This window comes from Centrocercus urophasianus, unplaced genomic scaffold (assembly GCF_019232065.1).
Source record: "Centrocercus urophasianus isolate 14NV4802_14NV808 unplaced genomic scaffold, USGS_Curo_1.0 seq_10, whole genome shotgun sequence".
Lineage (NCBI taxonomy): Eukaryota > Metazoa > Chordata > Aves > Galliformes > Phasianidae > Centrocercus > Centrocercus urophasianus.
Window position 1 is genome coordinate 102,917,124 of NW_024884142.1, and position 26,278 is coordinate 102,943,401.

The 26,278-nt window shown below is 39.6% G+C and overlaps 2 protein-coding genes across 4 annotated transcripts in view; both read left to right on the forward strand.

Moving 5' to 3' along the window:
• Positions 1 to 16,529, forward strand: part of LOC122163368 (protocadherin Fat 4-like) — a 45,485-nt gene extending 28,956 nt beyond the window's left edge. For 2 of the 3 annotated variants that reach the window (XM_042824553.1, XM_042824570.1), the window contains 16 exons: positions 1,063 to 1,271; positions 2,910 to 3,089; positions 3,469 to 3,688; positions 4,960 to 5,096; positions 5,798 to 5,941; positions 7,889 to 8,133; positions 8,643 to 8,752; positions 9,393 to 9,527; positions 10,212 to 10,348; positions 11,018 to 11,206; positions 12,188 to 12,282; positions 13,505 to 13,660; positions 14,445 to 14,642; positions 15,251 to 15,358; positions 15,729 to 15,930; positions 16,273 to 16,529. In XM_042824553.1, coding sequence (XP_042680487.1) covers positions 1,063 to 1,271; positions 2,910 to 3,089; positions 3,469 to 3,688; positions 4,960 to 5,096; positions 5,798 to 5,941; positions 7,889 to 8,133; positions 8,643 to 8,752; positions 9,393 to 9,527; positions 10,212 to 10,348; positions 11,018 to 11,206; positions 12,188 to 12,282; positions 13,505 to 13,660; positions 14,445 to 14,642; positions 15,251 to 15,358; positions 15,729 to 15,930; positions 16,273 to 16,443 — 2,636 coding nt within the window. In that variant the 3' untranslated portion in view covers positions 16,444 to 16,529. The remainder of the gene's footprint in view (positions 1 to 1,062; positions 1,272 to 2,909; positions 3,090 to 3,468; positions 3,689 to 4,959; positions 5,097 to 5,797; positions 5,942 to 7,888; positions 8,134 to 8,642; positions 8,753 to 9,392; positions 9,528 to 10,211; positions 10,349 to 11,017; positions 11,207 to 12,187; positions 12,283 to 13,504; positions 13,661 to 14,444; positions 14,643 to 15,250; positions 15,359 to 15,728; positions 15,931 to 16,272) is intronic. The other variant, XM_042824561.1, reaches the window with a different exon arrangement.
• A 305-nt stretch (positions 16,530 to 16,834) lies between these two features.
• LOC122168282 (activator of 90 kDa heat shock protein ATPase homolog 2-like) lies at positions 16,835 to 25,289 on the forward strand. Its single transcript, XM_042833501.1, has 9 exons — positions 16,835 to 16,941; positions 17,063 to 17,253; positions 19,726 to 19,811; positions 20,402 to 20,516; positions 21,068 to 21,153; positions 21,684 to 21,806; positions 23,052 to 23,153; positions 23,946 to 23,997; positions 24,236 to 25,289. Exons 1-9 carry the CDS (start codon positions 16,862 to 16,864, stop codon positions 24,409 to 24,411), a joined length of 1,011 nt encoding a protein of 336 aa, XP_042689435.1. The 5' UTR covers positions 16,835 to 16,861; the 3' UTR covers positions 24,412 to 25,289.
• The last annotated feature ends 989 nt before the right edge of the window (positions 25,290 to 26,278 follow it).

Here is a 26,278-nt window from a genome sequence, read left to right on the forward strand (position 1 = left end):
ATGAGGCTCTGGGCAAATGTGGAGGTCGATGGCCCTGCCTGTGGTGGGGAGGTTGGAGCTTGGTGATCCTTGAGGTTCCTTCCAACCCAAGCCATTCTGTGATTCTGCCTTAAACAGAAATACTGTTGCAAAAAACTTCACATTTTAAATTTTTTTTTGTAGTGGTTGTTTTTTTGCTTTTATCTCAGTTCTACAGCCATGAACATTTAGTGTATATGAACCAGATCTATAAATTCAGTATGGATCAAGTGTCCAGTATGGCAAGTGAATTTTTGCCGGATTAGTTACAGTCACATGGTAAAGACCTGACTGAACTGGCCATACGGGGCTTTTTTTTTCTGCTATGTGAGGATCAGATGGTACCTGATCAGGCATACAGGTACAGTGACTGGAGAGAGAATACTTAAATCAGCATAAAGCCTTCTGGCTGGAGCACAAACCTACCAACCAACTAACCAACCAAAAAACCTCACAGCAGCATTTTCTTAAGCATGAATGTGTAAAACAGGCTTCCATGTCATAAAGTGGATTGGTACTTAGTGTTATGCTTTGTTTTGCTTTTTAACTAATCTTAAACTTACAGAGCTAATTTTGCTAAATCAAATGTAGCCACTTTGCATTTATCTTACTGTAAAGTTTTTGAGGCTGTCGCTCCCTTGAAGCTGTCAAGGGACTCTAATAAATGCAGAATCCCTCATCTTCACTCACAACAGAATTCATAGTGAATAAAATAACTGCTTGCTGAAGCAAGAACAAAAAATCTCTGACTCTTTCAGAGAAAGGTGAAGATCTCCTGAACAGAAAGTGGTGCAGTGAACTTCTCCCCATTGGTTTGCATACTGACTTACTTTGTTAGTAGTTTTTGTTAACTGTAGGCCTGGATTTAGCTGATATTCTTATAAATCCATGCTTATTTTTTTGTTGTTGTTGTTTTTCTTGGAAAAATACTGTAGCCTATGATAAGATATATGAATTACATATAGCTTACATTGAAGGCTTTCTATCTTCAGTTTTAACTAAAAAAATCAGAACAACTTCTTTTTGTTTGCTTGTTTTTAATAGGGTATTTCATTATCAATCCATCCACTGGTATCATAAGAACAGGAAAGGAATTGACAGTGGAAGATTTTCCATTCTTTTTCAGTGTGAGAGCAACAGATTCATCTACTGCTAGCATATATAATGAAGTTTCTGTTTATGTGGAAGTCATTGATGAAAATGATTTCCCTCCAGTTTTCACATCCTCTCTACTGGAACAACAGCTGGAAGAGGTAAGAAAACATTATCCAGACTGAATCATAAAAATGAATCCTCAAAGTAATAGTGAAAATAAATAATAAACTCTTATGTTGACTATATTAATAAACATCATGGAACTGAACAGGCTTTGTGTTCTACTATACAATGTTTTCAGGTTAATTTCAACCTGAAAGTCCTAATACATAGAGAATGGTCTAGAAGTGAGGACAAACTGAAGAAAAAGTGAATGTTTTACTAATAAAGGACTCCATGGCAGAAAAAAAATGCCAGCCATTCCTATCTTGCATTTCTATTCATGTGCATTTACAATTTGATTCTCACTTAGCTTTTTGTAAGGGAGCCTTGAGAAAAGTAGACTGAGTGGGGGTCTTACTAATGTTAATAAGTATCTTAAGTGTGAGAGACAGGGGGGTATGTCCAACCTCTTTTCAGTGGTCTGTGGGGACAGGGGGAAATGGCTGTAAACTGCAGCATAGGAAGTTCTGCATCAATATGCAAAAGAACCTCTTCCTGGTGAGGGTGATGGAGCATTGCAGCAGGCTGCCCGGGGAGGTTGTGGAGTTGTCTTCTTTGGAGAGATTCAAGACCCATCTGGTGGCTTACCTGTGAACCCTGCTTTAGGGAGCTGCTTTGTAGGGGTTTGGACTTGATGATCTCTGGAGGTCCCTTCCAATCCCTACAATGCTGTGATTTTGTGTGATTCTGTGGAGCTTCTTGCATGGAAGTGACAGAAACAAGTCTTCTCTGTTTGCACACATCTCTCATAGAAGCAGATCTGCTATGACCCACCACTAAGTGGTGGCAGAAAGCAAGTCAGTCTGTTATGTTGCAGTGGTCTGCAATGGAAGTCACAGCATTTAGCTATGCATAAGGATCTAAGTTACATCTCACTCTTCAACACTTTCTGCACCTTAATCTGCTTCTGACTTAAAACAGCAACAACAAATAAACAAAAAATCCAGCACACTGGTGAGTTTTATGTTTCAGGTAGCACATACATTGCCTTTGAGATTACCAGCTGATTCAGAATGTTGTCTTTAACAACCACAAATCATTTGAAATCTAGTCAATTTCTAACGTTTAACTAAATCTACATTTAATTATTATGCCTACTTTTAATATTCTCAGTTACTTCAATGTAGAAGAGTTGGAATCAAATTGCCAAACCTTAAAAATGGATTTCCATATGAAACATTTACAGAGAAAAACGGTTGGATGCAGAATTGGATCGAATTACTTTAGATCAGCTTTCAAATGGCCCTAAAACTAAAATGCTGATATTTAGTGCCAATCTTAATGCAAATAGCATTTTTTAAAGGGATGAATTAGATCATTTATTAAAAAAAAATAAAATTATTATTCAATTAATGTTCAAGCAGAAGAATGACTTCAAAGTTCAGAACATCTCTGTAGTTTCAAAGGAGTAGAAATTATTAATTATTAATAATTCCTTAACAGCAAGTCAGAAGCTTGAGATCAACATCTGATGGGTTTAAAAGATGGTGATTTTTTTTCTGAAAAAAAGACATGGGCCGATGAAATTGTTCTATTCTTCAATATATGCAGTGTTTGTTTCCCCCTTTCACATATTTCAAGAAATTGCAGCTAACCAAAGTCTATGAGAGCCTCAATTTGTTTTCCATTGACAGAATTTGCCTGCTACCCAGATTGTCCACCTGATAGCTCGGGATAACGACACAGGAAGAAATGGTGTCCTAACATATGGCATTCTCAGTGGAGATGGAACAAAATTCCGGATAGATGAAGCAACTGGAATTCTTTATTCCACTGTCTCCTTTGATTATGAAGAGGAACCTACAGAGTACCAGGTTTGCTTTTGTTTTCTTAAAGCTTAATTCAGAACATTTTTATTTTTTCCCTGGATATTTGATGACTTTTTTTTTTATTTGATACTGAAAAGGTGCTGGAGACAAGGCGATGGTTAATCTTCTTCCCTACTGTTGCTGCCACTGCTAGATAATTTTTATCATTTTATTTTGTTTTAAGCAAAAAAACTGGTGAATTTTTCAGTTGTTCTTATGTCAATCAGCTATTCCTGAAGTTTTCGGTAACCATTCTGAAGTGATTTCAGAATTCAAGCTTACATTTCTAAGAATACTCTGAGGTTTAAAACTAATCTAGACTTTTTAATTGTAATACAAGTATCCATTTATATGGTTTCATTTCCAATAATCATGTTACTTATAGGTTGTAATATATGCTGAAGATGATGGAATCCCTGAGAAGAAAAGGGGTTACTGCACAGTTGTCGTAAAGATCACTGATGTTAACGATTGGCCACCTGTGTTTAATCCAGTGACTCCATTCAGTGTAAACGAAAATGTGGATGTGGAATTCGTAGTTGGAAAAGTCACAGCAACAGACAGAGACACAGGAGACAATGCTTTTGTTCTTTACAGCCTTACAGGTAACTAGGGGTTCTCTTGCTGCACTGGAATAACTGTCACGTTGTTGTGTACATTGCTAAAAGTGTAAATAGCCTTATATGTGTTAGCCCCTAACTCTTCTCCACATAAGCCAAGAAGGGTCGCTTTCACTATTTTAATAATTTATGCCCTAGCTTTCAAGATTATTGAATAGCAGCTTTCATTGCAGAAACTACAATTGTTCTAACTGCTATTAAATTAAGCCTCTCTTTAGCTTGTTGACTGTGGTCATTTTGCAGCCACTAGAAGTATCACAAGTGTGTCGGGAATGGATGCACTACCATGGACTGATGGAGAGCTGTCTTCTTCACCCTTGTGCTGGACTCCTTTACCTCTGCAGTAGAAGTAGCACAACAGGCAGCATCTCCTCCGATACATCAGATTTCTGCACAAGCTGTTAACATATACTGCCTCTAATTTCATTTTAAATTGGTGCGCCAGATTGTGAACTGCAGCAGCAGAGAGCTCTGGTTTGTGCTATCACATTTTTAACTGTGGTAGCTGCTGGGATCAAGGCTGAGAAGAGCACCTCTTTTGCCACTACATTTAACGTGGCAAAACGGTGACGTAGTGCCTGCGGGCACATATAAGTTTCTGTTGTTGTTTGTACCATCATGAGCAATGTGGATATAGTTTTTAGGATCTTTTATTTCCAGTATGCATACAAACTCTGAGGTAGTTTTGGACAAGAGCAGCCAGTAAAAATCACTCCACATCTTTTGGCAGTGACAGTTTGATTTCTCTTTACATCTATGTGCTACTTAGTCTGCCTTCCTTAGAGCCTGAATAAATTCAGTGACATCTCTTCTTACAGAACTTAGCAGGTAGGTGCACTGTCTTGTTACAGTATTGATGGCTGTTGCAACAGGCAAATGAGACTGAACACACAGGTCAGAGGACTGCAAAAGAGCCTGGGAACACCTCTGACCTCCACTAGTCTCAAAGGGATGTGCAGGCTTGGAGGAGTGTCTCTCTAGAGAAGTACTCCATGACTCCACTGTGCTGCCCATCATCATTTGCATGCCTCAAAAACTATTACTTTATGATTGAGATGGATGAATCTGCAGAACTCATTAGCCCATTCTGTTGGCTCACATTTCAAATTCCAGTCAATCTTTTATGTTTTTCTTGTACATCATCTACAGAATGGTTTTCATGAGCTCAAGACACAAATAAATGTATAATTAACTACCATTTTAAATGCTACATTTCTAAGATGTATTCATTAATAATACTGCTTTGATTGTCTCAGGTGATGGAGGAGAAATATTTGAAATAGATGCAATACTTGGGAACATTAAGATAAAGAACTCTCCAGACTATGAAAATGTGAATAAGTATACCCTTACAGTGAATGCAGTCAACAATAAATCTGCCCCTTTCTATCAGGTAAAAGTGTATTGCTGTAACAAACTGTGACGCTTCCAGTCAGAGTGGATTTGAAATAGTGGGAGGAACACTTATCAGAGACATTTATTATGCAAAATATTGCAGTCACCTAATTGTGTTTAGGGTCAGATTTTTGCCACCGATATTCATTCTGAAGAACACTGTCTACCATAATTCATTGAAATAATTTACAATCATGCAGGCTAGAATTTGACCTAAATTGTTTGCTGAGTAACCTGTGCTGGGAAGAGGAATTCTTGCCTGTTGCTTTTAGTTAGAACTACAAGTACTGTGTTAATTTTTCACGGCAGGAAAAGCAATTTTCAGTAGATTGTTCCAATTCTGCTCTCTTTCTCTTATTTGAAAAGTTATTACACAATCAACAGAACTACAAAATCTGTATTTCCATTATCAGCTGCAACAGTAGGACACAGAACCTCCTATACATATCCTATTCTTACTCATTCTGAAAGCTTCCAAAAAGTAGACCCCCAATGCAAGTATGAATTCCTACATCTCTTGTATTAAAATCTTGTTATGTTCTCTGATTTCAAGCTGACAAAATTAAACATTACCTGCTCTACTACAGCATTCTTAAAATCTTATTTATAATTTTCGTTACATAAGCGAATAATAACAAAATATTGCTAAATAAGACATTCCAAATATTCTAAGATTCTCTGAACTATTTTGTTTTCTAGGCAACTACTAATGTCACTGTTCTAGTGGTTGATGTGAATGATAATGCTCCAGTATTTGCTCAGACTTCCTATTCCGCTTCTATAAACATGATTAATCCAGTAGGTGCTCATGTCATAACTGTGCATGCTACTGACAAAGATCAGGTAACTACTCATGTTTCATTTTGACAGTGCTTTAAGTTGCAGCCCAAATATATTTTTCTTTGTTCTTTAGGCATGAAATATCAATTGTGGCAGACAGAGAATCGTAATTTACTAGCAGTGTTGGGAATTGGAAGTTAGGATTTTGCTACTTCTGCTCTGACAACCATGTGCTCCCTATTTTTGGGCGTATTTCTGCAGCTGTATTTGCTCCAGCTTTCCCCCTTATTATGTGGAGTTGTATTAGTTTTTCAAAAGTACACAGGAGCATACGCAATTTAATGAGCGTGAAATGATCTGAACTTCTGTAATGGAGGATTCTCTGAAAACTAAACAACATGTGTTTGACTTGAAGATGTAAATGTATGCTCATCAAATGCCTCTGATGAGTGGTACCCTAGCTCATTCTCTTTGTCTCCATTGTTTAAAGTAATTTTGTTTGACTGACTGACTTTGCCAGTACTGCATCTACTGCATCCACCAGGATTGTATCCAGGTAACAGGGAGGTAGATCAGTCAGTTAGATCACCATGACAACATCAATATTAATTATGTCACTTAAAAGACAAACATAACATCTAGAGGTGACAGCAGAACACAAATACATTCCTAATATTTCATGCACTGCTTTGGTTAAAAATATCTGTAGTCATGATATATTTGCTGCAATAATCAAAAGGCCCTTTTTGCTATTTGCAATTATTTTATATAAAAAATGAAAATGCTTATGAAAATTACCATACTGAGAACCTGCACTGAGATCTAATTAAATTCTCGTCTTCAGATGTGTCTGGTGATCAGCTCTGCATCCTTTCAGAATTCTGTGGCATGGCCCAGCAATGAAGTCTTTGGCTCTAGTACTTCTACAGCTTATATAGTGACAGTAGATGCATGGTTTGATCCTGGTTCTGGGGAGCTATGGAAGAAATACAGAGTAAAGCTTATGGTTTGACTGAGGAAAACGAAGTGCACACAGCTACATTAAGTCCAGCTCTCATGTGGATGTAGGCAAGCAGGAATAGGACTTACACGCACAGCAGCAAGGAGGATGCAATTCTCCTAAAGGTGCCACGAGGATCTGTGGGACTTTAGATCATTCTTGTTGATATTGCTCCTTTAGGGGACTCTTGGGTGTCCCCTCACTACCAATTTAATATTTTTGTTCTTTTAGAGACCTTTTCCCACACTTTTGTTGTATAACTGGCAAACTGCTTCTGAATTTTCTTCCAATCTGTGTTTCCATTAACACCCATCCTAACATCACTAACTGCAAGTTTCTGAATAAATTGACTACAGACGTTAAGACCTTGTAACATCTCTTGTTTAAGTGTGTTCTACCCTTTGAAATGTACTCGCAATGCATGTAGTTTTCTTTAGTATTGATACAGAAATTCTTCTCCTGCAAATTCATTATTACTATTTTCTTTTTTTAGTAACATATAAATACAGCTCTCAATACATCTGACAGTGTGAACAAAGCTTTGTGGCACCAAAGGAAAATGAACACACTTTGACAGACAGGGAATCTGAAGTGCCTTGTCCCAAGTCACACGGGGAATCTAGAAGAAAAAAAATCTTCATTCATTAATATCCTCCTCTACTTAAAATCTAACTTAGATGTTCTAAGTTATGAATTTTGATTACAAAACTTTATTTATATATAGCATTTTTATTTATATGTAGCTCTTGAAGCATCAAAGTTAATAGAGGGGAGGCATTGACATGATGCTGATGACTGTCCATCGGCTGCAGCTGCTCTTGTGTTACAACTTAAGTTTGAATTATCTGTGAGTCCTGATTGTTCCTATATGGTTAAAATGCCTCTGACATTCTATCAACTTAGGCAAGGAAATATTGAGATTTCAGTGAGTCTGTGCTAAGGGACTAGGAGCTTTGCAATAACATGGTTCTGCAAGCATTAGTGACAAAATTGTGTTCCTTTCATGGCAGGGGCAAAATGGCCTTATTGAATACTACATTATCCCAGATCTAAACTTCAGTGTATTCTTCTTGATAGAAGATGAGAGTGAGGGGAAAATAATAACAACTGGAAACCTGTCTAGAGTTGAAGAGATTCGTTTAACAGTGATGGCAAAGGACAAAGGTTCTCCATCCTTAAATGGTACTGCTGTGATTACTCTTAATGTGACTGATAACCGTCCATTTGTTCCTCAATTTATTGAGAACAAAATCAGGTGAGTTTTATAACTGGTACATATTCACCAGGTAATTGAACACACAGTAAAAAAAAGTTGAAAGTTGAAGACAACTATCCTAGCGTTTCCCTCTCACATACTAGACAGGCCTTTATTTCTCCTTCTTCTCCTTCTTTTTTTTTTTTAAATAAGATTAAAAGTCCAGGAAGTCTTCCTATGTATGTTGGTAGTTCTGGGAGCATGATGCAAGGCATCACCTTTCATTTCTTTACCATGCAGCTTACACAAGCCAAAGTCCTTTTCCTCTTGCATGCTAGTAAAATCATTTTCCTTAGGCTTTACTCAAGGGTAAACAAATTTCTGGCTACAAAAGTAGGGCTTACGCTGCTCTCAGAAGGTCACTGAGCTCTAGCAAACAGCCAGAAGGGCCCGAGGTGGGATTACCCATGGAGACCTTGCTATTAAGGATTTAAGTTTCAAAGCCTGTCCATGCAACTGCTGCTGGAAAGTTTGACATTAATTTATCATTTAATTATTTTTTATGCTAGCATTTCAGTTGTGGAAAACACAGGAGTGGATCATTCAATTTACACTTTTGCTGTGGCTGAAACTTCAGGAAAATCAATTGTTTACACAATTGTATCTGGCAATGAAGAAGGTGAGTGCTATTTCTTTTCTGACTTAAAAGAGCTAAGTTAACAGACTAAACTGTCTTTTGTATGGCAGATGCTTCTGTATTTAAAAGATGAAGATCAGAGATAAAAAATTGTCATTTCTTTTAATATATAAATAAATATGCACTGAACTTCTTTCAGATCTCTTAAGCTAACAGTTTGGTAACCTTTGGCTAAAAAGGTGTGTATTACCTACCAAAAGATGGGTCCCTGTGGTATTAAGATACAAAAAACTGCAGGCTAAGGAAACCAAACTGAAGTCCTCATTAGCAGGTAGCTCCCCTCCCTGCCAGTCACTTTCAGTGTATCATTTCCTTGCACTTGCACCTTTGTTACCAATTATCCTTCAGATTTAGCAGCTGTGAGGTAACTCCATTTGTGCGCACAAAGAATAGGAACTTGGAAATCACATGCACCAAGAGACTGCAATTTTGTTTTCCAAAATTAGTTAGTTGCTCCTTTACAAGTTTCTAAAGGTGTGTGTCTGGGATAAGACCTCAGCTATAGTGCCTCTGCTGTTCAGACAGAGTAGAGATAAATTTCACATTTTTAAGAACAGAGGGCCCATAGTTGCAGGAGAACTATAGGTGATATAACAACAAAAGTGCGTGCTTTTACTTTTAGGTCATTTTAGATTGGATCCAAGGAGTGGTCAGCTGAAAACAGCAATTAATTTGAACTATGAGGAAGTTTCTCAGCATGTGATTTTAGTAGAAGCAAATGAAGATGTCTCATCCGCTGCACAAGTCCAGTCTTCAGGTAACTTTCCTTCAAAGGACTTTTCAACTTGAATAAGAGCAATGAACACAGGACTTTTTTTTGTCTTCTATATTTGTAACCAATGATGGGAATCGAGATTCTCCTTAATCTGAAAAGTCTGGCAAGGAAGACAAAAAGTGGAATGTCAAGGCTGTGCAGGCCTTCTGCACAGTAGCAGCAGCAGCCTCAGAAAAGAACTTAATACCTGAGCATTGGATTGTTAATCAGGTACAGCCAAGTAGAGAAGGCTGATCGAGAAACAGGCTTCTCACTGCCTGTTCTTACCACAGCCTCAGGAGAAGCAAAATAGCTCCTCTTCACATTTCCCTTCTACATTCCCTTACTTTTCCCTCTTCCCCGTGTGCAGCATCAATACCACTGCAAAGCTACAGCCTTGCCCAGCCTCTTTAAAAGTTGTGCTTTGTTGATATTGCTGTTGTTGCAGACACAAGCCTGAGCAGTACCAGAAGCTGCCAGCTTCTGTGCTTTTGCTGGCTTCAAAAAAGCCCTACAAAGAGCTTTTTGGTCGGCCTTTTTGCTTCAGGTCTCTTACCCAGTGCAGTCTTTTAGTGAGAACTACTGGTGATAGATGGATGGTTGGACTGGATGATCTTGTAGGTCTTTTCCAACCTTCGTGTTTCTGTGATTCTGTGATACCAGAGATAACCTGTGTTTGCTTAACAGGACTGTTTGCTCAAAATGTGGTGATGCTGACAATCGCAGTGCAGGATGTAAATGAAAAGCCAGAATTTTTGAATAGCATGTACTCTGCTCTGATACCAAGCTCTGTGCCATACAAGTACCCGGTTATTACAGTTCAGGTAGAGTATCTTTCTGTGCATCTTTCAGGAGGACACAAAACTTTTCAAATATTTGATTTTTTTTTCAACTTGTTCAAATAGATTTAAAGGAGCTGTTAAATCTGCTTTCGAAAGTCGAATTCTGCTCATCATCCAGTTTGACCATAATGCGGGTGAAGAATGGGGTGTTTAGGGGACTACTCCATACCTGTCCTGCCAGTGTTTCTTTCAGAAGAGAGATGCAGTCTGTTCTGACTCATGCTGCTGCCTAGAGCTATAGGGCTTAAAGGATTACACACTGCACACGCTACCATTCTCTCAGTGATGCTGTTAATTGCTTTGTTATCTATCAAACTCAAATGGGAAATGAGCTACAAAAAGGAGAAATTCTCTTTCTGTCTAAGTTTCATGCTTCTCAGTTCCTGTAGTCTGCTTTCTTTATTCTTGCAGTTGTAGCACCTTCTTAGGCTCTCTGGGAAATGTATTTTCTCTTCTTATACACTGGGTTTGATTCTGATAACTTGCGCCCCACTTTGCTAGTGCAAAAATAGGGAAAAAATGTGACTATCCTTGAACTATCCAGTCTTCCAAAGAGAAACTGCAGTTTTATGATTGAAGGGTAAGCACAGCCCAAAAGTCACAAACTGCTTCAAAACTGCTTTTGCTTTTTTTTCAATTTTATAAAACCAGGCCACAGATCCAGATGCAGGAGGCAATGGACTTTTGACGTACAGCTTATTGAATTATCAAGAAGAATTTGATGTCAATGAAAACACAGGGCAGATTTATACAGTTTTTTTAGCAAGAAGAGCTGGATCAGTTTTTCTGGAACTCCAAGCTGCAGACCAAGGTGGACTCACAGCCCGCACAACAGTCAATGTAAGGGAGAATGCTATCTACAGTCCTAAACACTTTCTATGTCAAAACTCCATAAAATAAAGGCTAGGTTTGGTAATGACAAAACAAGCAAACAAACAAACAAAAACAACAACAAAAAACACCCGCCCCAAAAAACAGTTAGTACTAGACAGTAAGACTATTGAGTATATACCAATACTCATTACGTATGTTCAGGTGAGAATTATGAGGTTGTTCTTTCTTTTAATTTATTGAAATATCTTGACATGAAAGTTGACTTTTAGAGGACATTGTTCTGCTTATGGACCAAATTAATCTCTTAACTAGCTCAGGCTATGGCTAAATCAAGATTTACCTCTACTTTGGAGCTGCTACCAGGCATTGCAAATTGGTACCACTTCCCCTCCTTCCTCCTTGGAGCAGTTTTTCCTAGACTATCCCCTTTATTAATGCAAGAACCTCCATGTGGCTACACAGCAGCTACACTGCATCTTTTATACATGTCCAAAACACAGACACTCCAGCAATGACTTGAAATATGAAACTAGTTAGATAATTGTCCTTTAAATAGTTCTTTTATAGTAAATGCAGATCACTGACAAGTATAACTGGAGATAGTGCAGAGAAATCTGGATGAATGAGAAATTCCACAGTTTATCCATACTTTAGTTTTGGAAATTTTTTTTTTTTTTAATCACATATATGGAAATAGAATGTAAGATATGAAAATCTGGCAAGCTGTTTTCCCCAACACCTTGCTGACAAGCTTAGTAGATCTCTGTACTGGTTCAGTTACGATTTAATATATTCTTCAACTTTTGAATTGCTTAGAATGCTGTGTTAAAGACTGATTTCTCTTGAAATTAATGACATAAGAAATTGATTTCTCATTCTTAGCATCGCCATCAGTGTGTGTTTGTTTGTTTGTTTGTTTTTAAGTCAGTCTTGGAGAGAGATACACATGCTTCAGAAAGCCTTACATGCAATTCTTTTATTTCTTAGGCAACTATTTATGTCACCTCCAGTAGCAACATTGTGGTGTTTGTTCTTAATCAGAAGATCAACGCTGTTGAAAGAAACATTGATGAAGTAAAAAGGTATATTTTCAAACTGTGAAACCTGGTGTAATGCAGAATAATTTGGGGGAGTTCTCAGGAATCTATCAGCAGGATACACCATTTTTACCTGTAAGAATTGGGCCTGAGTTGACAAATGTCAGTGTCGTTGGATTAGATGATTTCAAGAGATCCCTTTCTACCATAATGTTTCTGTAATTTTCAGCTACCTAGGGAAATATTTTTCCTGGTTGGTTGGCCCAATGTGCACATGTGGAGACAAATAGGATAGAAGATATAGAGATCTTTCATTCTTTGACAAGAGTCACAAGTCCACAAACCCTTTGCTACAAATGAGAAATCCCCCTTCTGGGACAACAGCAGTACTTTTCAAGGTTCAGCATCTACACCACTAGGAGATTAGTAGTATGTGGATGGCCACAGTACAGTTAAAAACTTACTTTGGCCTTTTTCCATTATTAATGAAGACACAGAATGCTTTGGTTTTACAGAATTTTAGGGGCTTTGAAGAGTGGAGAAAATAAGCTTTACCTTAATGCTATCATGCCACTGATTTATTGTTGCTAAGAATTAAATAAGAGATCCTGGAGCTGCTCTTGCTTCATTCCTGGAAGCAGCTGGTACTGATGCATATTAAGATGGTGGATTAACCAGGCCAATGTTCTGATCCAGTGTCTGGATCCAGTGTGATCCTCTCTTTAATAATGAGTTGGGAGAAAATAAAGTTTAGGAGATGAAATTTCCCTTCTTCCATTACTGTTCATGGTACTCTGTAAGAAGTGCTGCCTGAATTTATAAGAAAAACAACAACAACAACAAAAAGAATGAAATAAACCATATGTTGATTTGATAAAGCAGGACTAGATAAATATATGATGTATCATGCAATATTGGTTATGAAGTCTAGGTATAAGGGTTTGCTAACTCTAATTGATCGATTATGGTTTTATGGCACCTATCTAAGATTTTTTGGGCTATGTACAAAGGTTATATAGCTCTTAGTAATGAAATGCATCATGTCAGAGAAAAGGACTGGACATTATTTCCCTGCTCCTCACTGATATTGGGCAAATAGCTTAATTCCTTTGCTGATGATAATCCTGCATTTTGATGCACTTAGGTTGAAATGCTAACTAGCTGCTACATATTGCACTGAATACCAGTTTTCTGTCATCCAGTTTGGAGCGTAAAAGAATTTCTCATCTCCCTGTTAATAAAAAATGTTTTCTTAACATGATGGCAGGGTCCTGGAGGAGAAACTTGAATGGAATGTATACATTGTTGAAGTTTATTCCAATGATGTCGAAAGGACAGCAAGAAACACCATTAACGAAACCTTCATAAAAATTATTGCAATTGATAATGCAAATGGTGAAATACCTGCAGAAGATGTAAAAAGGTCTGTACAGTAAATCTTCCACGTGTCAGAGCTAGGCAGCTAGGCTTTTTCTTTCCCTAAAATTATTTCTGTCATGATGGGACAGTTTTAGATCAAATAACAGTTTATCTGACACTTACATGCAAGCTCAAACTGAAATTTTAGAATGCAGAAAGCTTTCATTATTTATCCAAAATTAGTTTCCGGAGTTTGTAGAAAACATGAATAAGTCTTTTTAATTGTTCAAAATATGTTTAAAAGTCATCTTAGAAGAAAATGGGAGAAGAAAGAATATCACTAAAATAGATGTTGCTATGAATTACAGAATTTTGATTAAAAACTTGAATTTCAGGTATATTTTATTATACATGGCAGAGGTATAAATATATACTCATGTAAACATATTATTAAGGCTATTTAAAAGCGAGTAATTTCTAGACTCAGTACCTTTCATGAGAACTGGTTTGTGGCAAATAGGAACAATGGGGCCCGTGGTCATAGGAAGCACTCTGCATGGATGATCTCTTTTCTGTAAGGAAAGCACTGTTGGTATCTACGAACTGTTTATATAGAGGACTCTGCCCTTCCAAGTTCAAATTTCCAAACTCTGCAGCATTTCAGTTCATCAACACCAGGGATGGTTTCTAGAAAAAGGCATTTTTTCCCAAAAGAAAGACATGACAAGTCTGAACCTTTGGAAAAGGTAGAGCAGCGTGTGGCATTGTTATTTTCTTCACCAGTCTGCAAGCCAAAACAAAGGCCTGATAAATCATAAACACTTTGATTTATTTTTTTTTGTCTTCAGAAAACTCAGAGAGCAGCAGGAGAACATTGAGATAGAGCTGGAGAAAATATTTTCAGCACCTGTCACTACTGCTGTGGAAGAGGGTCCTGCATTCTCAGTAACTCCTGAACTCATTGCAACCATTGTTCTCAGTGTTCTGCTAGCCTGCACCCTCATAGCCTTCCTGATCTACATTGTTTTTTCTATTACAAGGAAAAGGTACAAATGTTTTTACTTCGACAATATAATTTAGACAAACAACTGGTAAGTTTACCTCAAAGGCTGGCTTTAAAAATGCCAATCTGATAAATTACTTGTATTTGGATCAAGTGTTACCTAAGTTTTGCTGTAGATCAAAGCAGTTAGGCTTTTTACTGCAGGCACTAGACACTTTAAGTGTAACTTAGATTTGATTTCTTTTGTGTTTGTTATGGAGAAACATCTGAAACAAATACTTTTAAAAATGGAGAGATGTGGATAGTTGTGAAGGGGGTGAAAAGTAGCTGTAGCGCACATGTTGAGTTGAATTTCCTCAATCTGCATTACCTTGTATTCTGAAATCCAGGGAAAGTTTGCTGCAGGGCCATATAGGTGAGGAGAAGGAATACATCTTCAAGAAGACAGTGAATGTTTACATTGCTGCAATTAATTTAGACTCAAACAGCTGTACAGAACAGTAGGCCGTTCTCAACACTGATCCCCAGAACGATATGGAAATTAGGCATTGTATTAAAATTATGACACCAATATTTCACATTCTGTTTTTAAAACAATTGTAAAGCCAATCTTCAAAAAGAATTATATTTTAATGTATTTATCATTTTCAGAAGGCATGGAAAGAAGCAAATGGAGATGGAGGGTGTTGATAATCCATCTATGACTGACAAAAATGGAAGTTTGAAAAACATAGTGAAACTGGAGGGCATGAATGATGTGTAAGTAGAATGCTGATGTCACAAATTTATAAATATTAGCTAATCAAAAAATGTCCATTTTGATAATTCCAGTAACTCAGCATTTTCCTTGTGTCCTTTGATAGTGTATTCCATTAACAGGTTATGAAATCTATCCTTTGAGGAGACTAAAGCCCTTTAATCTTGAATCAAAAATCATTGCTTTTTAGCAAATCACTTAGCCTTATGCTCCTCTTTCAGGAGGCAAGGTTGTTCTTGCCTCCATGTTGTTAAAATCCCAATACTTTTGAAATCAGCACACCTATTGTTCCCTGCTTCAGCCAAGATAAGATTTTGTCACGTAGCTCTTTGATAGATCAAGGCGTTATGAGTTCTTTTTGCTCCCTTTTAGAGGAATGGAAGCAGTTAACAACATGGAAGGCACCAGGGAAGGTGGTGTTGAAGACATACCTGAAGCCAAAGGAAAACAGAGTTTCCTTGAGATGCTACAGTTAGATTTTGACAGTGATGGTGAAGAAAATGCAGTGCTTGAAGGGGCCACTGAACCTAGAAATGTAGGTGCTGAGACCACCACTAACATCACAGCAAAACAGGTAACTGGCTTTACAATCAAAGGTATAGAATGAATTCCTGAAATAGTTATCCAAAAACCTGTGAACCTGTGGCTGAATCCAGCAGTGGGGAAAAAAGAAACTACGTGAAGTAATGAACATCTTTGGGCTGTTTGTCAATTCCTGGGAGTGACCTTGTCATCCAGAAAAGAAGGGTGATTCTCTTCCATCTTTGCATACAGCAAAGGCTTCTCATGTATTGTTGCTCCTGAAAATTGCAGCCTTGGAGACAATAATTTCTCTGCAAGCTTCAAAGGCAGAATATACAAGGTTATACAGCTTAATGCTTAGCATTTGTCATGGATGCTAATTCCTTTCTTACAGGACCACTCAGATCTTGGGTCAGCTCTCTCATTAGCATCCAATCCAATAAAGCATGCCCCTCAGAAGGAACTAAAAGGAGTAACATTTTCAGAAGTGGCAATTATTTTGGATGCCAAGCTTGAAAAAGATGAGGAGGAGGAGGAGGAGGAGGAGGATGTTTTTCCACAATAACTATGCTTGATGAAGAGAACTATTGAAAACCACGATGACACTGTGACAAAACGGAATTAAACGTGCACTGTGATTACAGAGGGCTAGTGCCTGGAGTACGCTATCTGCTGGGAGGCGGGCGGGGGGGGAGCGGCGCGGGCGAACTGTGCGAGGATGGCTGTGCAGACGCCGCCCCAGGAGCGGTGCGCTGAATGTCCCGTAGCACGTATACAACGGCACGAACGCCGACTCCGCCCGCGCCGCCCCTTCCCCACTGTACCTGGGGACACCGCGCCCCGGGAAGGGCGGGCCTCCAGCCGGGCTGCGGGCGGGGCGCTGCGGGGCGGGCGGCTGCCTCGGCCCTCCTGCGGAAGGGCGCGGGAGAACGGCGGGCGGGGCGGCGCGGCGCGGCTTTCTCGCACCTTCCGCCGGGGCCGCCATGGCCAAGTGGGGGCAGGGGGATCCGCGCTGGATCGTAGAGGAGCGCGCGGACGGCACCAACGTCAACAACTGGCACTGGTGAGGAGAGCGGGGGGCGGCGGCAGCACTGGGGCTGGGGCTGGGGCTGGGGCTGGGGCTGGGGCTGCGCTGGGCTGGGCTGGGAGGCGGCCGCGCTCAGCAGTCCCGCTGGCCCGCACAGGACGGAGCGGGATGCGACCAGCTGGTCCCGGAGCAAGCTGCGGGAGGTGCTGGTGGGACTGGTGGTGGAGGGCGAGGCCGGGCGCTGCGAGATCTGCGAGCTGAAGCAGGTGGAGGGCGAGGCGTCCTGCAGCAACCGGAAGGGGCGGCTCATCTTCTTCTACGAGTGGAACTTGCGGCTCTCCTGGAAAGGTACGGCCGGCTCGGGCTGCGGGGTCTCGCTGTGCCCTGTGCGTCTGTCTCGCCGTGCCCTGTTTGTCTCGCTGCGCGGTCTTTGCGGCCTCAGCTCTACAGGAACGAAGTTCTCAGAGCTGCGGACGATTTTCTTTCTATTTTAATAGCAATCGTGCTGGCCCTTTAGGTGGAGCTCCTGGTTAGCGCTGAGAGGAGAGATTCAATTGCTAAACGGTAGTTTTTGTCATCGGTTCCTTTTTCAAGTCTTCTAGGTAACTGGGGATTCCAGCTTTAATTTAAACGTGGGTATCTCAGAGCAAAATAACATAAATCCCGAAACTTGCAGTCAGTTTGTGAAGGTCAGTTTGGGAAGAGTGTTTCTGTCAGCGATTCAGATCACTGAGCAGCAGGAGCGGGGAAAATAGCCCTGGAAATTGCCCTGCCTGGTGGCGCTGGGCTGGGCAGGAAGGCTGCTGTTTCCTTCCTTCGTCTCAGTGAGGATTTCAATGGATTATTCTACGTGGTGGTGGAAGCTTTTAAAACATAAGCATTTGAGCACTATTTTTAAAGTAGTCTTAATGAGAAACATGCCTTCGCAGTCAGTTTTTTAAAATAGTGGCTTGATGGGAAACGAATCATTGACTCCTGACTCTGCTGTCAGTGTGGCTGTTTTGTTTTGATAAGGGTAATCGTTCTGCTAATGTCACAGCGATAATAAAAATGCAGAGCTGTGTCATGGCTGATTAGCCCAGCTCTTTAGCTGCTGGGGCTTCCCTGCAGCACAGGAACCAGCTGTTGGACAGGCGGCTTTTTAAAGGTATTTGTTTTCCTAAATCTAGATTTGTTGTTCTGCGCTGTGTTAGTTGAGAATCCGTATTTTAGGATTTCTTGAAGTTGGTGATAAAATCATCTGAGTGGATAGACGTCAGGTTTATGTTGTGCACATAAAAACATTCTTGCTACCTGCTTGCCCTTGTCTGACAATAAGACAGTAGTTGGAAACAAAATTTGCTTTACCACATTCTGCTTGTGCTAATCCTGGAAGTGGAAGAAAGCAATGAAGTGAACTCGGAGATGACTGCACATGTCTGCATTGGGTTCAGGAGCATAGCAGTGACACTGTTAAGCTAATGAGTGTATTACTTGATACTTGATTACTTGATACTTAATTACTTGAAGTTGAACTGTGTTCTCCTGGAAGATGTTGAGAAGGAGAGGACTCCCTGCTTATGTTGTGCTGTGTAGACTTGGTTGTCTTGGAAGAGGAGGGTTTGTATACTGTGCTGTGCTTCACTGAATTAAATCCTGATGGAGATCAAGCCTTTGCGCTCTGCCCTGCTGTGCCATTGTTAGCTCTTTTTCTCACTCTGAAATGGTTGGGTATCCTTGCTTTGTGCTTCTCCAATGCTGGCCCGTAGCATATCAGGTTGCAGCTGTGCAAGGTGGCTCCTGAAGGCTGGCACTTGTTGCAGGGTGCAGTGGAGGGAGCGTTGTGTTCAGCTGGATTTAGCTAGCTCCCACATAGCTGAGAGAGTCCAAATAAATAGGATGTTGGCCTTTATGATAATTCTCCTTGTTCAGTCATGCTAAATGCAGGGTTCTTCATGTAGACTGAACAATATTAAAATAACAGGATTTGGAGTATAACTGCATGTTTTCACCCGCTTTCCACTGAGATTTTAACATGACCTTAATGGTGAATAAATGGAAATATTAAATGATTTTGCAAGGCACAGGGAAAGAGTCTTCATTGGAATGAAAACAAAATGTTAAGTCCTTTCACAGTAAGGTCTGAGGTCAAGCAGCATGGCGCAGGACTCGTGCCACAGGACACGGTCATGGAGCCGTGCAGGTAAGTGATGTGCCTGGGCTCAGAGAGATGCAGAGCTCGTTCTGTTCTGACGAGGTTTTCTGTAATGGAGTTGGTAGCTCCCAGTAAATCAACTGAGAGTGAGAATGTGCTCAAATATCTGCAAGTGTTCTTTGTTTCATTGGTGTAACTTTCCATGATGTACACATATGTGCCTATTTGGTAGGAGCTTTCCAGGCCTTCCAGAAGAACTAGCTAGCGTTCTGGGGAGCTTCCAAATAAAGGGCAGAGACATTGAAGGGAGGAAGAGGGTCATTTTCCTGCTGTTCCCTTTTTAGCTTCACATTCTGTGATGGCCGACGCATCTTTGCAGGACGAAGAGCGTTAGAACAGCAGATGATGGAAGATGGGAGTGGTGGCAGAACAGTAGTGTAAAATGAGCGTTGTGTGATGGCTTATCTGTGTGCATGTACCTCATGCATCTGTACAGGAAAATAAGGTTCTGAGAATAGTTTAGTGCAAAAGGATTGTGACGCGTTTGAGACCTTTTGTTGCTCTTTAGTTCTTTTGAATTAGATTCTAGGTATCTTGCTTCAAGGAACCTGTTCCAAGTATAAAACTCTTCTGAAGGGGGAAATAGTTTTTAATAATGTATTTAAGAATTTGTTGTGTTAATACAGGTACTGTGAAAGAGTCTGGTGAGAAACATAAGGGATCTATTGAAATTCCTAACCTGTCAGAAGAAAATGAGGTAGATGATACAGAGGTAGGTGTGAAATCCTGATATGGCTATGCAGGCTCAGCATTCTTAAAGAAAACGTTAACGCATAGGCATTGCGTTTTGATTTATGCTGTGATTAAGTGCAGTAATTACACTTTGATAGTTTTCTTTGCTTTTTGTGTTGTACTTGGGATAATACGTTATCTTTGTTCTCAGATTTTGTCTGCTAGGAATGTGCTTTGTTTTCTTTGCTAGTTTGCCAGTTTTTGATATGCATCTGAGACGAGCTCTGGTTGTTGTAGTCTTAACAAAAAAAAAAAGCAACCTAAGAACTCAAGGAACATCATCGCTGGTTGTGCAGTAATTGACACTGTGGCTTCTGCAGATTCCTGCTGCTGTGCAAGCATGTGCCTCTGGTTATACTTTCAGAAAGCTACTCTGGGAGGAGGGAGAGATACTTATATTTAAGTGAAAACCCCAAAACAGTTATTTTTAGCAAAGATAGGATAAACTGAGAATATAATGAACTTGAAACTGCAGCTGTCCTCTGAATAAACAAAGCCAACATTTGTTGCCAGAACCTAAAAGGCTAATGTTTAGGTGCCGCTTCGGTCTTGTCAATTTTCTACTTCTAGATTAATGTTAGCAAAAAGAAAGGAGAAGGTGATATTCTGAAGGAGCTTATGAGAACTGAAGGAACCACAAAAGTCAGAGAGGCCCTGAGAGATTACCTTAAAGCTCTTAAAACAGGTAATTTGAAGCAGTATGTCAGGTAATGTTTTTTTTTTATATATCTTCTTTCTTGAATAGATCGGCAATGTACTGAGAATCCTTGGGTTTATTTGTTTTGATTGTTACCAGCTGGTATAAAGATTCTAGTCCTAGTAGTCTTTAACTGCTGTCAAACATGGCCTGGTAGCGATCCAGCCTGTATTTTGTTATACAAACTCATAGAGATCAGTGCATTACCTGCAGTGCAGAGCAAAGCTCTGTTGTCAGCTTTTCATTTCTGCAGTAAGCTGTTGAGAAGTGCATGGGGATGGTATACACCTGAATAGGCAAAACTGGGTAATTTTGGGTCAGGTGACTATGAAAACCCTGTATTTTCAGTTGAAATTCCAGTTTGGCTACGTGTGTGATAAAAACATACTAGTAAGGTAAGGAAACTGGACTGGAGTTATATGTCCAATTCTGTGTGATTCCTACAAAGTTTTGGCAGCAAATCTTTATCACATATTGAAAAGTCAGGCTGGTTATTGTTGTGCAGCTCGATTTTTGAACACTGCTTTTGTTTACCACAGAGTTCACCTTGGGAATGATTCTGCCTACAAAAGCTGCTGGTCAGGAACTGGCTGCTGAGAGAAAACTGAATGGGAACACTGCGCAGGTATGCTGTCTGTAAGTGTTGTACGAATTTGCTTCTCCCATAAATGTAGTTCCTGCAAATTTTGCTGTGCTAAGATCTATATTCCTGTGGACACTTGCCAAAGTGGCAGTCTTTGGGGTGGCACTGGCCTGCCCACTTCTGTGATCAAGACTTAGCATACAGAAATGGTCCATCACAGAACCTGGGCATGGAGCTGCCAGGTGTGGAAGAGGGCACCAGCACGTACCTCGTGGTGTTTTGTTCTGCAGCACGTGGTTTCTGTAAGGTGAAGGTGGCTGCTTCCCACGGTCTGGAGTTACAAATGTCTTTGGTATGAATGACTTGGAGATACTTCATTTATGATTCATTTATATTTCGTTTATTTCATTAATGTAGTGACTATGGAGGTAGATTATATAATTGTTGTATATCCATTGTATATTCACAACTCAGTATACCTAATGTTGCATAGGTAACAGCAACCCCTGCTATTTGACAGCTCATGAGTGTTTGAATTTGCTGTTGTTCACGTGAATGTGCTTGCTTTACAGGAGTCTGCTTCACCACATTTGCTGGATTTAGTGGGTGTAAAAATTCCAACAGTGAGGATACTTATGAGAGAAATATTCAGTTCTCCAGCAGATGAGCTTTACAGCATCTTCACAACTAAGGAAGTAAGTAGGCAATACTTTAGAGGTAATATAAGTGGATAATGTAAAGACTTGTAGTATAATAATTCTGGGGACAGAGTGGCTGGCAAATTATGGAGGAAAAGGCTCTCTGGGGCTGTTGGTCAGCGGAGCACGAGCCAGCACTGCCCAGGTGGCCAAGAAGGCCAGTGGCCTTCTGGCTTGTTGTATCAGTGGTCGTGCTGACAGCAGGAACAGGAGGTGACTGTCCCTCTGTTCTGGCACTGGTGAAGCTGTACCTCAAACACCGTGTTCAGTTTGGGGCCCCTGACTTCAAGAAATTTCACGGAGGCTCTAGAATGTGTCCGGAGAAGGGGAGCGGAGCCATGAGCGCATCTGGTGAAGAATTCTGGGGAGGAGTGGCTGAGGGGAAGGGTTGCTCAGCCTGGAGGAGGGTTGGGTAAGACCCTGTCAGTCTCTACAACGACCTGAAAGGAGTCTGTAGTGAGTTGGGGCTTGGCCTCTTTTCTCAACTAATAGCAATATGATAAGAGGTGAGAGAAGTTGCCCTAGAGGACGTTCAGGTTGGATGCTAGGGAAAATTTCTTCTCTAAAAGAATGGTAACTTACTGGTACAGACTGCCCAGGGAAGTGGTGGTGTTGTGCACCCTGGAGGTTTTCAAGAAGAGAGAACAAAATGTTGTTTTATCTGAGCAGCTGTACAAGTAGTCAGATGTGTAATGTTCATAATACTAGGTACAGATAATTTTCTTTAAGTACGTTAAATGGAGTGAGAAGATGTGGCTACCCAGAAAGTAATGAACTGCCCTTTCCTTGTAACCTCCAATAGTATTTGTAGTTCTGGTGGTCATAATTCCTTCTTAAAGTTTTGCTGGGAAGCCTCACCTTTTAAGCCTCTGAGGAATTTCAGTGGAGAAACTGCAAAAAGAGTTGATAATTACTGATACTGCATGCTAGTGTGATGGCATCCTATCAGTGAACAAAGGTACAGGACCTGGTTGTCACGTATTTGAGATAGGGAACAGAAAGCGTGCTGGGGGGCAGCGGAACCATTCTGCTTTAACAGTTTGATGCAAATGTATTAAATATAAAAATTAATTAAATAGTAACTTAGATCTTTTTGTCATTACCTTTTAATAGGAAGAAAAACCAAACAAGAGAAATTTTATCTTTCTGTAGGTTTGTAGCAAAGCTCCCTTTTCTCATAGTATGGTCTGTTATTTATCCCTATAGTAGGTAATTGACTTCGCTGTGTTCTCTTCTTGTTAGTTGGTGCAGAAGTTTTCTAAGTGTCCTGCTGTGATTGAAGCTGAGAAGGGAGGGAAACTCCTAATGTTTGATGGTTGCATCAGTGGTGAATACACAGAACTGGTAAGAAAGCTTCTATTTTTCACTTGAAAAATGGGGTGTTGGTGTCAGACTTAAAATTTGTGCTTCTCCAATGCATATTCAATTCCGGTACAACAAAGCAAAAATGACTGCTGTTATGTGATGTTCTTTGGTGATTGGGACTAGATTATCTTAGTGACCTTCTCCAACCTTAATAATTGTATGATTCCCCATCAAAAGAGCAGGCATCAATTACTAATGACCTTCACTGGCAGAGAAAACTTTGAGCACCATCATTTTTATTGAGGAGCTGTAAAGCAGTTTAAACTCCTATTCCAGACAAATGTGTCACTGCTCCCAGCTGAGTGCTGTTACAAGAGGTACTCAAGAAAAAAATTATGTTCAGAGCTCAGCTTTTTTTCTTGAAACTTCTGGAAGCCATTTACACAGTTGCTGAGGTTAGACTTGGTATCTTACTCCCTGCAGTCTGGGTGGATTAAGCTACCATACAGTACCGGTGTGAAAACATTACTTGCTTTCATTATACTGCAATAAGATTAGTATTTCTTATCAATAACTGATCAGCATAACCTTTTTTTTCATGGAAATAACAAAACAGTGTTATAGTAGCAAGCTAAACGTTTAATGAAAAGTTTATTTAAAAACATTCAGCCTAAAAGCAATCTTCTGTTGTTTGTGTTGCTCTATCTACTTGTATGTTAAGATAATCCTCTTCTCCTTACTCTTGGGGGAGAGTTAGCATTCAGTAGTTGGAATGTGAATTATCCAGAAAGCAAATGTGTTAATGGGAGGAATCTTCTTATCTTTGTACAGGTCCCAGGTCAAAGACTTGTCTTGAAGTGGAGGTGTAGAAACTGGCCTGATGGTGAGTCGTTCTGAGGGCCTCTAATAGAGGCTGCACTTTGCCTGGAGGAAGAAAAACAGTGTGACTGTTACTTGGATTGCTGACTGGAAGCTATTTTGGATAATAGCAGGATGTTCTTTGAAGTTGACATCCATGAAAACGGGCTGCACCCGCAAGCAAGAGTAGATACCAAGTTAGCTGCTGTATATTTAACCTTTTGAAAAACACTTTATTGAAATGTCACCTTTTCTTCCTTCAGAGCATTATGCAACAGTTGCCCTGAATTTCAAGGATATGGCTGCTGAAACAGAACTGCAGGTAGAGTGCAAAGGAGTTCCTGTCTCTAATGAAGATAGTACAAGACAATGGTGGAAGAAGCAGTATTTTGAAGAGATACATAATTTACTACAGCAATCCAGAGACAACATGGACTGATAACAGCATTGTAGTTTAGTTAGGGCATTACTTTTTTATACATTGTTAACATTAAAAAAAATAAATTATTTGTGGCAAGAATAAAGACCCACTTCTATGATACTGTATATTTTAAGCTTTATTTATGTTTTTTTAATGAGTGAGGTGGCCTGTAAGTTAGACTATGTATGGAAACAGCTTTACTTGGGAAAATCATTTGTTTACTTAGTACAGCTTCACTTGAGAGAGAAACTATGATTTAGACACAGTATAGTAGTGCCACCAGAGGTAGGAAAGCTACATTAATTAGTAGAAAGCTTTTGCCATTCTTTAATATTCAGTGTATCAAGTGGCAAAACTGTCATGTTAGAAAAGGGGATGTTCATGAGAGTTCAACTGGAAGATTATAAAAGGGATGATAAAGAAATGTGGGGAACGTTACAGCCTCCTTGTGTATGTTTTTGAACCTTGCTTAACTGCAGGCCCATTGTTTCTAATGCTGTAGAAAGTTTTAGGGAAAGATAATTAAAAATGTTACGTTATTCTGGATGGTACAATGCTTACCACTTGTGAAGTCTTCTGCATGCACCCTACTGCCTTACTTAACCTTATTGTGAAATTTATTACTGTTCATTTCTTCCAAAATAATGCTTTCTTGCAGTTCTGTAAATCTTTCTGGCCCTTCACAATTCTGTAGCTCAAAATAAAGCAAAAAAGTGCTAGATAAAATTTGATAAGATAAACAATTGTTTCAATATCCTACTTATAACCACATTGAGGTTTGCAAGGATAACTTAACTCTCAAATGAGTCAAGTATGCAGTTTGAAACAAATTTACCAAGAATAGCTGAGTTGCCTGGGGAAAACACTGCTGATTAATAAAATACTTTTGCATGAAATTTGTTTTCTCCACTAATTTCTATACAAACTGGTTAGTTTGTCAGATAAGTCCTATATACTTTATCTTACAGTATGACAACATACAGCAATTTCATCAACAAACTTAATGCAGAAGATTAAGCAGAAGGGGTGTTGCTTTTCTCCTCCAGGAGCAGCTTTCCATTACGAGTTTGCAGTTGGTTATCCCCTTTGCACTTCTGTGAGGTCTGTTTTAACAAGCACAGACACCTAACATCAACAGGATAAAAGTACAAATTCTGTTAACCGAGCTGTCACACTCCTGTTTCCTTCTGTCCATAGAGAGAGAACAACCTCTCAAGAAATGCTGTTTTAGCAGACTGGGTTTATTTTTTTCTAAATGCTTAAAGTCTAGGTACTCTTTTATTCCTAGATATTCAAGCAAAAGAACTTACATTTTTAATACAGAAATGGTTGCCAGACCAAGTATTGGTTGATGAAGAGGCAGTAAGTATAGAAAACCTGGTAAATATAGAAAATCTAGGTTTAAATATGAAAGTACTAAACTGAGATTAGGCTAACCAGTTTTGGGTGTAGACCAGCAAAGAGATTTTGTTGTATTTTGGATGTGCCAACTACTCTTAGATACAGAAGTCTTAGTTACTAGAAGGAAAAAATAATAATTATAGGTCTTTCCAAGCATCGTATCTTACAGACCCAGTGCTTTCCTGGAAAGCGTGACTTTTCCCTGCTGACTAAAGGAAGAATTTCAGTTTTACGATCACAAGTGCTCACCACTACTCGCATGTTTTGCTAGCCTGAATTTCTTGGCTACTACTGCTAGTGGAACAAGGCATCATCTGAACAAATAGCAGTGTTTAAAGAAAAAGACTGACGTGTGCTCCAGCGTTGCACCGCTCATTTGTAGTGTGGGACAAACACCCCAGAAAAGGTTTGCTGTTCCAACAGTGTAGAAGGAGGAACAGCTCCAGCCAGCCCTCATTTCCTCTAGTAAAACGTGCAGTGAACT

Bases quoted from the DNA above. Each gene is read 5' to 3' on its own strand.
- LOC122168282 (XM_042833501.1), top strand. From the start codon at position 16,862: ATGGCCAAGTGGGGGCAGGGGGATCCGCGCTGGATCGTAGAGGAGCGC. The intron at 20,517-21,067 runs GTAATTTGAAGC...TGTTTACCACAG, and splicing joins CCTTAAAGCTCTTAAAACAG to AGTTCACCTTGGGAATGATT. The intron at 21,807-23,051 runs GTAAGTAGGCAA...TCTTCTTGTTAG, and splicing joins GCATCTTCACAACTAAGGAA to TTGGTGCAGAAGTTTTCTAA.